Source organism: Notothenia rossii, assembly GCF_949606895.1.
Source record: "Notothenia rossii genome assembly, chromosome: 1".
NCBI classification, from domain to species: Eukaryota; Metazoa; Chordata; class Actinopteri; order Perciformes; family Nototheniidae; genus Notothenia; species Notothenia rossii.
The window spans coordinates 85,918,600-85,933,315 of record NC_136912.1 but is presented as its reverse complement, the minus strand read 5'-3'; the positions used below and the strand labels follow the sequence as shown (position 1 = coordinate 85,933,315).

Below are 14,716 nucleotides of genomic sequence, written 5' to 3'. Positions count from 1 at the left end.
ACTGGACCGCCAGTAAAGATGGACCAGCTGACAAGAGACGTGTAGACATTAAAATGATGTGAAAGTGAAAAGAAGATGTTGGAAGACTTCATGTCCCAGAAGACCATTTTTTATTTTATAATCAAACCGCACTGATGTTTATGAAATACAGTTTGCGAAGGAAAGAGATTGAGTGATGTAAAGCGACTTAAAGAGGGGGGGTTGCCTGCCTTTGTTTCAAATGCACAGTCATGGCAACAGCCTAGTTGATAATTTAGTGGCTTTGGCTGGAAAGCTTCAGCTCTCGGGGAATAGCTATCGGATCGCATTCCACGTGCTGCTGGGAAGTATGTCAGTTCCTCTCATGTCTGAGCACACAGCATAAAAATCCTCCGAACAGATTGAAGGTCTCATGTGAGACGATGATGACTTGTGGTTGGAGGCAGGTAACGTTTCACATACTCGGCCTTGTCTCGCCTGCAGGCTTTTCCAGCACTGATCGTGAGATAAAACACATTTGCTGAAGTATTGCGTTTTAAAAACCATGCATTGAATGTTGAACGCGGTTTTCCCCGCGCCCTGTATGCTGCACATGTTGTTTTGTGCAGGAGGGTTGGAAAATAGTTGCTCGACAACAAACACAGAAGGGAATCCCACCCACACTACAGCCTGTCAGCATGATGGTTAATACACATTCATCATGCTGAACGGTGAAGAAAATAATGTTTTGGCAGTAGACAAAAAAAACCCACAGGGACAAGTCTTCCCTTTGTAGAAAGGATTTTTTCCAAACCATTGAGAATCAGTTTTTCAGAAGACATCATCAAAACACATTTAATAAAACGATCTTATATTCAATGACTTGTCTCGGCCATTTGAGATGTAATCATGTGTACTGTTTTTCTTTTAGAATATACCAGTTGTTATTATTATGATAAAATTGTATTGCCGTCCAGAAGAATAAGAATGAAATCTTCATATAAGAACAAGCTTAGTCTGGTCTCACTTGCCATGAAAGAAAGCCTGTACTGCTATAAGAATAATGGGGAGTACATGTACTAAAATACCTCCTGGAAAAGTCATTCTTTCCATGGTGTGCGCACGGTAATGGAGTCTGCTGCTCGCTTGTAGGTCCCTGCCAGGGTCTATAGTTTAAAACTGTCTGAGACAATGCATTTTATTGCCTTCTCCTTTCTTTGCTCCTTGTATTTACTGTTCTGCTTTTTTCTTTCTTACTTTTTGAATCGAACAGATGATACGGGTTACATCTGTAGGCTAGTACTTTTGGCTGAACATCAGTTTAGGCTCCCTCTGTTTTTTAAGTGCAGAACAGAGATGTTTAGACGTTCCACTGTGTTCCTTCCTGTATTCCTCAGTATATCTCCACAATCCCCACTCTTTTTGCAGCAAACCACATTTCTTGTTCTCACTTCCTCCCTTCTTCATCTTCTTCCACCCTGTTCCTATTATTCCTTCATGTCTTGGCCTGTGGCCTCTCCCTCGTATTTTCTGGGATCCCAAAACTTCAGTTTTCCATTTACAATGAAGAAAAAAACAACAAAAGGATTCTCTGCGGTATCTTACATGAGGTCTTAGCAATTTGTGGCTTAGCCACAGCTGGTTATCTTATTCAGCCCGTGCCATGTTTATGTAATACTGCTCAGTGTGGTTGTAAAACAGAGTAGACTCAACACAGGGCTGAGTAAATAGATATGGAAATCTAGAAAATGTAATTTTAGGGTTGTTTTGGATTAGGCAACGTTTTTACTTTGTTTAATATTTGGATATGAATATTCAAGATGGAAACTTTCCATGGGGGTTAAAGGGAAGCAATGTGAAATACGGCACAACAGCTAGCCATCAAAAACTAGCAGAAGATACAAACAAGCTATAAAGTGTGTATTCTGCCTTATTTGTTACTATCTACTGGCTAACGTAAATAATCTACTGTAAAATCTATTCTCTCCAGCTATATAATGGAAGCTGAAAGCATGTAATGTGCTGTCTCAGACAGTGCTGCAGATTGGTCTGCACATGTGATGGAGAATGCACTTTGCATGCAATAGGTTTACTTTTTACTGTATTCCTTTTTAATGGGATGCTGTAAATAAATGTGTGATGGAAAAGGTTCAGTGCATGGTTTCAATTTAATAGTCATAGCTATAGCATGCCATAAGAAATAGCAGTTCATGTTTATTCAACCCCTTAGTTAGTTCAATATTCAATGGTATGCTTTTACTATTGCAATTTGTGCAAAATTCCTGAGCTTAGCTTCACTTACACAATTTAAGGAATCTATCTGAACATTTCCAGAAATGTCCAGACCCTTTGCCCTCATGCTAGCTATGTGCCCAAACAGTGCAGATACTGCCAGCTCCTAGCAGCGCCACAGGGCTGAGCTTTAATGAAAACACTGCTGTGCCAGACCGGCATGTGGAAATGACGGCTGGCTGTGGCTTGGCGGCGCAGGCTTCTTCAAACTGCACTCTTTTATTGCAGCCTTTAAAACTGTCTTACCAAAGCAGCCTCCTCTAAAGTCTCGCCTTTTGTCAGATAAATGTGTAAATGTTGCTTGAGTGTGAAATAGCACTATACATGTGAAGGAAAAGTAAAGGAAATGCACCCTAATTGTTTCTGGAGAGACTGTGGATCATTGCGGACCTGCTGTTAAAAACTTATATACGCAGTCTATGGTTAAAACATACTAGCATCGGTTGTTACGCAACAGCGGGCGAACAATAGAGCGTGAATGACTTCAAACTTGGCGTGATGGGCAGATGGGGCGACGGTTAGTTCAGAAGACAGTCCCAGGTGGTCCAGGATTGAAGGATTATGTAGGTTGTTGAAATGTTGTGGCCCTGGTGAGTGAGGAAGATGTGGGACGGTCTGTGCACCGCCTCCCTGGGTGGTCAGGTGGTGGTCCGAGCTGCCAGGCACACAAACACATCCACCTCACACTGACTATGGAGCGTCCTTGTTTAAGAAATCACCACCAACTTTGTGTGTGTTGGACAGGAGAGTGATTGACGTGATGGCAGGAAGAAGGAAGGGGCTTATGTAAAAAGGACAGACGTTAAATAAACTAAGAGCTCTCATGGATGAGACGGGTTAGTGTCTCCTGTCCTGTGATTTATATTGTGGAGAGATGCTGTTAGGTCTTCTACAATGTGGTCTTTTATAGTCCCTTTAACTCTTCCCCACTCACATTTTTCCTCATCATCAGGCAACATAGTCCCTGGAGGCATCACCTCCCCATGCATGAACGTCTGCTTTTAACATCTGTATTTGATATGTTGCTTCTTTTACCCCCGCCGGCTGCCTCAAACTACTCGGGGACTCACCCCTGAGTGAGCATGGGTTATCTTTGCAAGGAGCCTTCCCGATGTGGCCCGGGTCACAGAGTTGTGAGCGGTTAGCTGGAGGTTGTGTGGGGGAGCTGCAGCCCGATGCAGATCTTCATATTGTCGCTCAAGTGGGCCGGGCTGGCAGGGATTAAGAGGAGAGCTTGCTCAACATTTTTCCAACTGTTACGTCAGTGTCCCTGGCCTCCGGACAGCCAGCAGAGGCCAAAGAGGGTCTGGGTTCCCCTCGCTGTGTGGTCTCTGTTTTGAACTGCAGTCCAGACCAAAATGAGACTAACCTAGTACTATTTTTTACACAAATAGGAATAATTACTTATTATACTATTTGTGTGTTGTTCAACCTTTCTTTAATCAAGTTCCAAATCCCTGCCCTTTCCCTTCTTAAAAAGCGGTGAAATAAAATATTCTTTCGGCACTACTGCTTCTACAGCTGCCTCCACAGCTGCTGTTATATACATTGTCAATACAAGTGCATACATCATAGTTGATTAAATATAAAGAGCGTATGGATACACAATAATGTACTTTTATTTAAAGTGAATAAATCAAAATCTGATTATTACATTTTTAATGCGATTATTGGCATTTATTCTGTTCTTAAGAGTGGTTTTAGCTTTTTGACATCACTCCTTTTCATTAACGTTTACTCGTTGTATTCATTTTATTAACTTGTTTAGATCTATACTGTACAAAAGGTAGTGTGCTATAGTTTTCATTGTTCATTCTTTTGCTAAATAACCCCTGTGTTCATGGCGTGCATTAGCCTCTTCCTGCATGGAAAATATGAAATGACATTAGGTTTTGGGTGTGCCAGGGCATGACTAAATGGGGCAGGGTTTCCAATAATATTACTATTTACAGTAGTGGTTTTACTTCAATGTTGATTCAAAAACTCCACTATGAGAACAGTTGAGTTCAGCAGTCAGTGCGTAGGTTGGTTGAACATTGGAGAAAGTAAAATCAATATCATCAGAATGTTCCTACACAGCTTCCCATTTTTGTTTTTGCGTTCATCCATCAATCTGTCTGAGTCTCCACTGGATCATCTCTCTTTTTCCTCTTCATCTGCTTTTCTCTACGATCATATCCTGCTCTCGTCTTGCCTTCCCACTGCGTGACCTCGGCTCGTGCATGACTGTTTAGTCCATTCAGTCAAATGTTGGCGTATACAAAAAGATACTTTTGGCTCAGTGCATACAGTAAATGTAATTTTCCCTGTTTGTTTGTTTTCAGGAGCTGTCAAGCTGCGGCTGGAACAAGAAGGAGAAGCACAGCTCTTCTCCAAATGTTGTGGCCTTTACTCGCAGGTTCAACCAGGTGAGAGGAATGCAGCTTTGTCACTTTCAGTACTACTTTACAACTCTTAACAAAAAGGGCTTCACAAACCAATAAAACAAGCATAAACCACAACAATACTCACCCACCAATCAATCCATAGACGGAGCAACACATGACTATTTGATTAATACAAGTTTTAAAGAGCAACTTGCAGGTTTGTACTACATTTATGCTTAACCTTGCCTGAAAATTAAAATTAAAAATGTTAATGCAGGATTTGATATGAGACATAAGGGCAGGAATTCAGAGGAAAAGGAGCCGTTTTGAGCTCTGCTACTAAAAACTTTTTTTTTTTTTTTACGTCAAGCGCGTCATATTACGTCACATGGGGGGAGCAGGTTTCTCGGACTCCTTCTCTGCCCAATCCGCGGTAGTAGTTTGTAGTTGGTTTGAGCGGTTGTGATTTAGTGAGCCGGTATTTTTTCGGTAATTTTACATTGCATTTCACTATTTGTAATCATGGTGAGCTCCAGCCTGTCAGGACATCGAGTCCACAGTTTCCCTCACGGGTAAAGGACCGGAGCTAGCTTTCGTTCCTGGGTGCGTTGTGCATCCACCTCCCTGCAGCACATACTCTCCACAGCTTTATCAGGAAACCGTATTACATCTCTCTCCCCCCCCCCTTCGCTGCTCTCTCTCTCTCCCCTCCGGTACGCGGCACCGTAAAGAGCTCCTGTTCTCTTGGACGCATAGCAGGCTCATAATTATAATCATATGCATTCGAATATATATTTTCAACCTCTTCTGTGTCAAAACTAGCATTGTGATCCATGTTTATTCATACGTTAGACCTGCCGCTCTCCCCCATGTTACGTCACACGCGGGAGGTCACGTGCGGAGGCTTTTTTATGTGGAAGTGAAAATGTCTTACTAAAACTACGCCAGATGTCACTGTAGTGTATATTTCTGTATATATTCTTGAAAATCTAGTGTATTCATTATTTTCCTACACATTTATTCACTGGTGTCTCTAACCTGCAAGTTGCTCTTTAAGTCCAACAGAACTCTATCAATACAGGACTGATTTAAAACTATGATACATCTAGATACATTCGAAGCCACATTTAAAAGGTGCTAACTAAGGTCTCATCCCATAAAAGGAGAAAAAGAAATACAGTCCCTTCAGCAATGTTAAAGATTTATGAGCCTTAGTCTTCAAGGAATGGAGAGCTTACAGCTCCTCTTTCCATCGTGTCCTCTGCCTCCATCCTCAAAGTACTAAATCACTTCCCCAGCTCTCTGAGAGGTGATGTTTTTTCGAAGCGCCTTTCCATGGCAGCGCCCAATAATCATCATAACAATAATCTTTTTGTCCCTGCTTGTCATATGTGCATAAATAGCCCCCAGATGAAATGGGTCAGAAGGTAATTTGTTTTGTCCCCAGCTTGTCCTTGGCTCTGGCTTTCAGGAAGTTATTAGCGCACTTCTGCATCTTGGCGCAGCACGTGTGGAAACATAACAAAATGTATGCATTAGTGGGTATGACATGCCCCCCCCAGCGCACTGTAAAATCATCAACAGGAAGTTGTGGGTAATGATGTAAGGGGCAACCGTGCCCTTTAATTCCCTTCCACTATTATTGCCAGGCTCCTTTAAGACTCACTTCCATGGCCTCCAGTATAAATATGAGATGATCTAACAAGAATGTGTAGCTGTGGAAACTTCTCTTTGTAAAGCAGACCCCAAACTGTGATTCAAGATGTTAGCTGCACACATTTCAGCTGCTTAGGAGCCAAGGAAAAGGAGCTTTTTGGATAACGGGACTTGAATTGGGAGAGCAGAGTCCCAAAGTGCTCCTTAGAAAAGAGCCGAAGCCTAATTCTCCTCTTCCTTACGTCCAGCCAGTGGAGCAGAAAACTGCGCCGTCTAATAGGCGGCAAAGAGAGACTAATTCAGCCCATTATGATCAATGAGTAATCTTTCTTATTGGGTTTTGTGCAGAGAAATCATCAAGTTGCATACAGAAGTCAAAAAGTAAATGTGTTTATTCAGACGTAATTACACGAGTTGTATAGAATTTGCGATGATTATAACCAAATGGGAACCGACTATATTCTAACCAGATGGGAAAGAAGACATCACAGCAGTGTATATTTAACGGCCAGAAAATATGACTACATCTTTAACGGTTTCATCATCATTATATATTTCCTTTTATAGCAGCACTGCGTGAATGGCTTACTATTTACATGTAAGGTTGAATAGCAGAAACAAGAACAAAACTAGAACACAGCGGTCTGCCAAGGTCAATGCTGTAATTCCCAAGCTACTTGGATGGTTCCATTTCATTGGATAGTCTTTCTTCCGACTTGGTTGTGTTCATGGTATCAAGGTTGTAATATGGAAACAACATTGACATTAAAAAGAAGGTGTGTTAAACCTATGTTATACCTTAGTTTTCAAGTATTTGTGTTTCAACTAAGCACAAAGAAAACCAATCATCCACAACCACAAGACCAAATGTGCAGACTTTCACGTGATTTTCCCAGTAGAGGTATTATTTTTTTCAATCATTCCAAAAACGTATACATGCAGCACAATGTTAATAAAGGTAGAATTGAGTGTGACTATCAGACCACTGATATGGATCTACTCCCAATTTAAAATGGTTCTTCATTGACCCTTTCACTAAGTTTCATGAAAATCTAACCAATGGTTTTTCTGTAATCCTGCTGACAAACCAAGGCAAAAACATAACCCTGTTGGTGCAGGGTATTACATATGCTGTCAGATAACGGTAAAGGAGTGATGTGACTTCCACTCAAATAGTATTAGCCGCTATTACTATTCACCAACTTCCTCGAGCGAAATGGCTTCTTAACACAGGTCAGTTGACTCAATTTCTACCATTGAAAGGCTTCAGCACAATAACGGTACGTCCACACGGTTCCGTCGCGTTGAAGCTTGCCGGTGGGCTTGCGATCAACAACCAATCACTTTAATCTCCTGCCACGGACACACAAGCACGCGGTTTGATTGGCTAGCGCTTGTACTGGCATATGATTTGATTGGCTGGCACTTCCGTCGACGCTTGAAAGGTTGAACTTTTTTAACTTTCCAAGCGAGCAACGGAGGCGACGCGACGGAACCACAATGTAGTTCGGCAAAGCTTGACGTCCCCCCATTCAAAGTGAATGGGAAGCGTCTCCGTTGAAGCACGCGACGGAACCGTGTGGACGTTACGTAAGGGTCAAATCACCTAGAGTCTGTCAGTCAGCGGTCGTCCCTGTCTTTGGCATGATCTTCTTCTCAACCCATCTCTTCCTCCCTTCAGGCCATTAAACGGTCTGATTCACAGCTATGAGCTCTACGACTGGGTCTCTATGCTTCCGCTTATTTATGATTATTGAAGCGCTGGGGCTTCGCAGCTCCATCTGGAGTCCCTGATAGGCTCATAAACACAATCCCGAAAAGACTTGATCTTTTCTTCAGGACATAAAGTGAGATCAAGACAAACCCCCGTAGCCCCAATTCCCTCACTCAGACCCTCATACAGACCGGTGAGTGCACTTCTGTAGAGCACTGCCATCCTCTGTGATCTAATTGCTTTGGAGGCCAAGGCTGTCGAGGACACAGGCTCCGTAATGAGACCCACGGGAAAGCGATTTGGACAGACATGCTTTGTCCAGATTGACCTCGCATATCAAGTTAGACCGCGGAGGAAACTAAATGTGAAACTGCAGCATGTTTTGCTTCCAGATTGGAATCACATTTTTTACAGTCAATGGAAACTCCTGTCTCCCGTAAACTGAAGGTAGAAGGAAGATGTGACAGCATTTGAGTTTTTATTTTCTCAAGAGACCTGCTTTTCAACATGAGGTCCCTGGCTCAAGGCAAGAGACATCAACTCAAGTTAAATGAAAGTTAGGGACCACCGTCTGTGTTCTCTGTCCATTTTCATCACTCCCTCATCTTTTTGTGTGGACTCCTTTTAGGAAAAGGCGATAATGAAACCCATATGGCTGTGTCTCCTACAGTATCTGCAGAGAACGAGTGTCTGTGACATGTGTTTATAAAGAAAGATGGAGAGAGTCACTCTCAGTAGATTGATGAATTTATCTCCTCACTCCTCAACTCCTCTTTCCTTAAACAAAAACAACTCGAGGGGCTTTTTCCAGGAAAAAAGGGGGCTAATCCAGCTGTGGGCGAATAATAAGGAATATTGAGAGCCAGGTCTTTCAACAATAATTTGACCATTAATCACTTTTTTAATTGTGATTAATTGTTTTTTTATATACCGATAGTTGAACTGAATCAATATGCTGGTATTTATACGTTTGATTTTTGCTTGTCGGTTTTTTCAAATTATTTGTTTGATAGAGGCAATGTTATGTTGTAACATTTTGAAATAGTAAAAAAAAATGTTGTTCTTTGTGTACTTGCCCAGGGACTGTGGATTGAAAAAGCTTATAGCTAAATCTGGCATAACTCAATTAATATCTTTTTTTAGATGATCATTGCATGGTCTTAATTTAATAAAAACGTTTTATAATTGAATACATGGTTCTAAGATCAAGAATGAAGAAAACCATGGTGAAGTATACAAAAAAAAATACACTTTATTTATAGAAACACACAGAAGAAACACCTAGCAGTCTTCAGCATGAATAGAGCAGAGTCAATTAAACAAGAACATACTACAGTTAAACACTAGTGAAGAATGGAGATAAATCTGAGAGCTAAGTGTGTGTGACAAATAAAAATAGAGATGGTAAGTGGGGGATGGTCTTATCAGAACACAATGTGCGGACGAATGTGGGCTTTGAATGGCCTCGGAGCCCTGCAGCCATGAACTTCCCCTCACATGAACTCCTCTCTTCCCTCACTCTTCTCCTTTTGCGTCTCCCCGATCCCCCTCCTTCCAGGGCTTTAACACTGATTGATTCACTGACTTGTCCTTGTGTTTGTGTGCGCGTGTAATCAGAACTTTGGCTTTACCAGCATTCCCCCAAAGAGACAGATTTCCGAAATCACTCTCTCTCTCTGGCCAAGTACAATAAATGTACATGCACACACACACACTCTTCTCTCGGTTGACAGATTAGGAGTTATGGTGTGTATCTGTTGTGCAATCAGTTGGAATCAGTTGGATTTTCCTCTGAAGCTCTTGTTTTTCCTCAAGAACTAATTTATAATCGAATCTAATGGAGCGTTCCCGTTAGCAGTCGGCCCTGCGCTCTCCTGCTCCGCTTTGTCCTGGTTTCAGCCCAGAGTTGTCATGACTGTCTGCAGGCCTTGGCTCCGGACTCAAAGATTGGAGATTTAACAAGGCTGAACAGCCTGTCTTTCTTTGTAAACACCTTGAACCATTATTGTTCTTTGGAGAGTGAAGCGCATGAGAAATAAAGCTTGCGCGTCATCGGTTTTGCAGCATCCTGGGTCTGTCTTTCTGACTTTTGAAGAGTGGCTTGGTGTTGTAACTTGTGTGCTTTTTTTCTCTAGACAAGTTTCTGGGTGGTACGTGAGATCCTCCATGCGCAGACGTTGAAGATCAGGGCCGAGGTGCTGAGTCTGTATATTCGCACTGCCAAGGTACACACATCCACGCTTAACTTGACTTTGTTGTTCTATCCTCAGTGATGTTTGTATTGTTAAACCCAACTCAATTTGTGCTCTTTGTACTGTAACTTTTCATAGAAACTGTGTGACATGAACAACCTCCATGCGGTCATGGCTGTGGTTTCAGCGTTACAAAGTGCCCCCATCTTCAGGCTTACCAAAACATGGGCGGTGAGTATATTTGCCTTAGTTTGAACGAAAGTCTGGTTTATTAGTAGAGTGCTGTTAATAAACTGGGATGTCACGTAGATCTGCACTGGAAACATAAACCAACACTAATTAAAACTAGCACAGAAGTGTCATCACAAGATGAATGGCTGACTTCAGGAAAATGAAATAAATGAAACGCACTGTTTATAATATTAGAACGTTGAAATCACTGCTGTTTATGGGATAAATTGAGAACCTATTAAACCTCCACCAAGGAGAACTTGAGGTTTTTAGTGTAGTGTCCTTTTCTGTAATTTCTTATTCCTATCAATCCTTTCTTTAGTGACCTACCCAGCCCCTCCATACAGTATTTAGAGCGGGAACATCTTCAACAAAGTATTTTTTATTATACCATTTTCAAGCAGGAAAGGGATAACTCATTCATTTCAGTTTTTTTAATGAAAGATCTTACATAATGGCATGATGATGCTCTGATGTAATGCTGAAATGTCTTATACCCGGCTCCACAAAACCACAGGAGATTCCTTTAGCCAGGGAAATGCTGTGGCTGGCCAGGAAATAGCTCACCTTCTTCTATAACACATAGGGCACACACACATACAGTACATAAACACACACACTGGTTTCCTTTTAGGTATCATTAGTACTCTCTGCTGTTGGCACAACCTATCTTCCTTTGTCAGTAGATACTATGGTCTGATGCTTTACCACTGCTGCCTCTCAAAGCTCAGTACTCTGCAGTTCAATCCTCTTGGCCTCTTGCAGGATATACACTTCATATCTGTAGCTGTTACAAATGGTCTAACAGAAACACACAAGCATGCAGCTGTGTCTACTTAAAAAACTGCATGCACTGTGGCCAGTCCATTAACCATGCAACTAGTTTGAGAGTAATGCTTTTATTCTGCAGAATGTAACTGTATTTATATACACTTAACCATATATATATATACACATACATTAAAGCTGTTTGTTTCTGTTAAATAATCTTCAACTCATTTCACTTTTTCTTTCCCCCTTTAGTTACTGAGTCGGAAAGACAAGGCAACTTTTGATCGGCTCGACTACCTGATGTCCAAAGAAGACAACTATAAACGTCTGAGAGACTTCATAAGCAGCCAGAGCATGGTTTCTTGTATACCGTACCTAGGTAAGAGACACAAACATACACAATACGTTATTTAAAGAATGCACTAAAATGTCTTTCTGCTTCTTATCTTTATGGGCTAAAGGCTAATCTAAAGACAAATCACCTGAGTTTAACAAAATGAGCTTCCTCTGCATGTGTGTCTGGTACCATCATCTCTTGGATGACTCAGTGCCAGAGTCATCAGTCAGTCACGTCTGTTGTTCCTCGGTTTCTCAGTACTTCTTTCAATAAGCTACTTGTTTCCACTGTAGCCTATAAATGTTTACTCTGTCATCTAATTTCCTGACTTTTCATTTTACTCTGCTTCTTGGAGTAGAGGAATGTCGAACATAAATGTGCTGATCAGTTGTGAAACATCTCCAAATAGCTGGAACAAACACATGAATCAGCGAGAAAGAAATATGAAGAAAGCTATATTTCTTCGACTTTTCCTTAAATATTTTACCCCCTCTTTCTTCGGCTCCACTGTATCACACAGCAATGATGAGTGTTGCAAGGAAAACACTCAGTGTGATGTAAGAGTGGACACACGTGTGTGTCGTTTTATGGCTGCACTGTTTGTTCTTGTTTTGACTTGATGATGAGTGGAGGACTTTGATGTTCTTCTCCGCCAGGGCTGTTTCTCTTCTTGCCATCAGGCTCGCATCATGGCTACTGCTGAGTGATTAGATGCTCAACTATTTTCCAACAAACACGGACAAAAGCAAAAACAAGCTCAAGAGTCTGTTTGTCATTTTATAAACTTTGTGAACACTCATTTTCCACATTGCCTACGTCACAGAAATCTGGAAGCAATGACAGCTCAGGAAACAAATGCAAAGCTGAAGCTGTCGAATGCAATCGCTGGTTTAACCGGTTTAACCGGTTTAACCCAATGGCTCCCTCATTGTGTGTGTATGTTAAGAGGAAGAGAAGATTTTCCGTTTGGTAAGAGTTTCAGTGAAGTGTGACTCGTTGGCCGTTATTAGGGTGGAGTCTCCTTGGGTTGTAAGTCGTTGTACGTGTGAGCAGGCTGGTGTTTCCTTCCAGTCTGAGCCTGTCAATGATGTGTGTGGCCGTTTGATGTGTGACCAGCTGGCTGTCCTTGGGGCTGTCCTCAGCCAAGTTGGCACAAAGAAGGGAAATCACCGCTCTCTTGTTCTCAATGCGCCTCCTCCATCATAAACCCACTGAATGCCGCAATGCTTGTTCCACAGCATCACTCCCGATAAGTGCTGGGTGTAACCGTTAAACCTGGGTTGGGTTTTGTTTTCCATAATGTATTTGTTCATGTTTACCTCTCTCGTCACCACTTGCAGTACCTGTTGCAGCTCAAATTAAAGTCGAAACCCACAGCAGAAGTCTAAAATAACCCTGTGCTTTTCTAAGTACTTAATACACCTCAGGTGTGTTGAGTTCTACAAAGTGTTTCTGTGTAGTTTTGAGACTTCCGATCATGTTTCTGTCTTGTTCCATTTGCACTTTTTTAGGTCTGATGCTTATCTTCAGTGATAACGATGCTGGAGAAAGAGCCTTGTGTCTGTTGTGCGGTCACCAGGCTTTCATTTTTCCACAGTGCTACACTTGTGCCTTACTGCGTGTGTGCGTGCGTGTGTCTGTGTGTGTGTGTGTGTGTGTGTGTGTGTGTGTTTCTGTGTGTGTGTATGTGCAACTGTGTGAACCCTGACCTGCTATTAGGCTTGGCAGACACAGCCCCCTCCTGTCTGCGCTCACCACAGGGCCAGCCTGTTAAATGCTCAGATGAGCTTGTTCCTGTTCTCTGGCCAATCATGCAAAGACAAAGAGCCCAAAGAAACGTAAGGCTCCACTGTTACAAAACACACACACTTTAAAATTCACCAGCCACGTAGTGAAAGCCACGCAACAGTAGCAGCAGCAAATTGGACGTACTGCAGTGCATCAAGTGTTTTTATAGTCCACACAGCCCCAAAACACAATCGCGCAGTGACATTTGTTTCAGGAAAAAAGTGCAGTGCTTTAAAGCAAATGTAACAGTTTTGTTTCACAGATGAGGCAGAATCCGAAACATGACCTTTTGTAAACATAGGTTTTTACCTTTTAATTCTGAAAGTGTCCTATTGAGCAAGATCTCATTATGTTGAAAAAGAATCCTGCCGTTTCTTGAATGTATGCATCAGAAACCGTGAGACAGGTCGCTATGCAGGTAGTTGGGATCTTTAATGATTTTCCTGAGCCTTTCCTTGAAGCACATTATCACTGGAATAATAGCCATTTGCTTGTTGGTCTTTGTCAGTGGAAAAAGACTAAAGAGGGTCAGAAAGCGGCACAAGGCCCCTTGACTCCCTCCTGCTCCAGCATGCTGTTGCTGTAGCTGTTGGAGTAGCTGTGGGACACAAGCAATGCTGGAATAATCAATACAAGGAAAAACCCCAGGGGTAAGGTGTCATATGTGATCAGGAATGCAGTAAACTCAAACAATACTGGTTCCTTTGAACTTCAGCTTTTTGTGTAAAAAACGCGAGAAGTTAGTACAGCCAGGCCTGGGCTGTTGGATATACAATGTTTTAAATGGCTGACAGTAAGCCTACCTGTCAGTTCTGCTGGCTAACTGTGTGTGTAAGAACTTAAGCTAAAAAAATAGCTGACTGTGTGTCTGAGTCTCTCCTTCTGCAGTGTTTGCATCAGACGTCTCCTCTCTCTTCTGACTTACAGCTCCTCAGAGGGAAAGAAAGGTACACAGGGGAGCCACAATTTTCAAGATATACGTTTGTAATCTACGGAAAGAAAAGCTCAACGGTTTAAGTGGAAGGAATGTTCCATCCTTCTCTTCCCCGTCTCTCCATCTCTTGCCTTTTATCATCTTTACTGTCTCCAAGGTTCTTATTTTAGTCTAAATTCTTCCATTATGGCATCATTTAATATCCTCCATGTCCTCACCTTGATACATTTGAATCCGCTTCTTCAAGGCTTTCTTTTTCCCCTTAGATATTTCTTTCAAACTCTCCTTTTCTTTGGCCTTCTTTCTTTCAGAACAAGAATAATGTGATATTGAATCTTCTCTCACTTAGTCACAGTCACAGTTCTTCTTTATCTTGCCCACTAACCTACGTTGATTATTAAATTAATCGTTATCCTTCTGACCTCCTTCAGTCAGGTATTGGCAGCTTATATTGCACTTAAATCAGATCAAAGAATT

General features: G+C 41.9%; 1 protein-coding gene across 5 annotated transcripts in view; it reads left to right on the top strand.

Annotated features, from left to right (window-relative positions):
• The window catches only part of ralgps2 (Ral GEF with PH domain and SH3 binding motif 2), a 68,426-nt gene that overhangs the window by 29,624 nt on the left and 24,086 nt on the right, over positions 1-14,716 (top strand). For all 5 annotated transcript variants that reach the window (XM_079656766.1, XM_079656765.1, XM_079656767.1 and 2 more), the window contains 4 exons: positions 4,575-4,658; positions 10,122-10,211; positions 10,317-10,409; positions 11,433-11,559. In XM_079656766.1, coding sequence (XP_079512892.1) covers positions 4,575-4,658; positions 10,122-10,211; positions 10,317-10,409; positions 11,433-11,559 — 394 coding nt within the window. The remainder of the gene's footprint in view (positions 1-4,574; positions 4,659-10,121; positions 10,212-10,316; positions 10,410-11,432; positions 11,560-14,716) is intronic.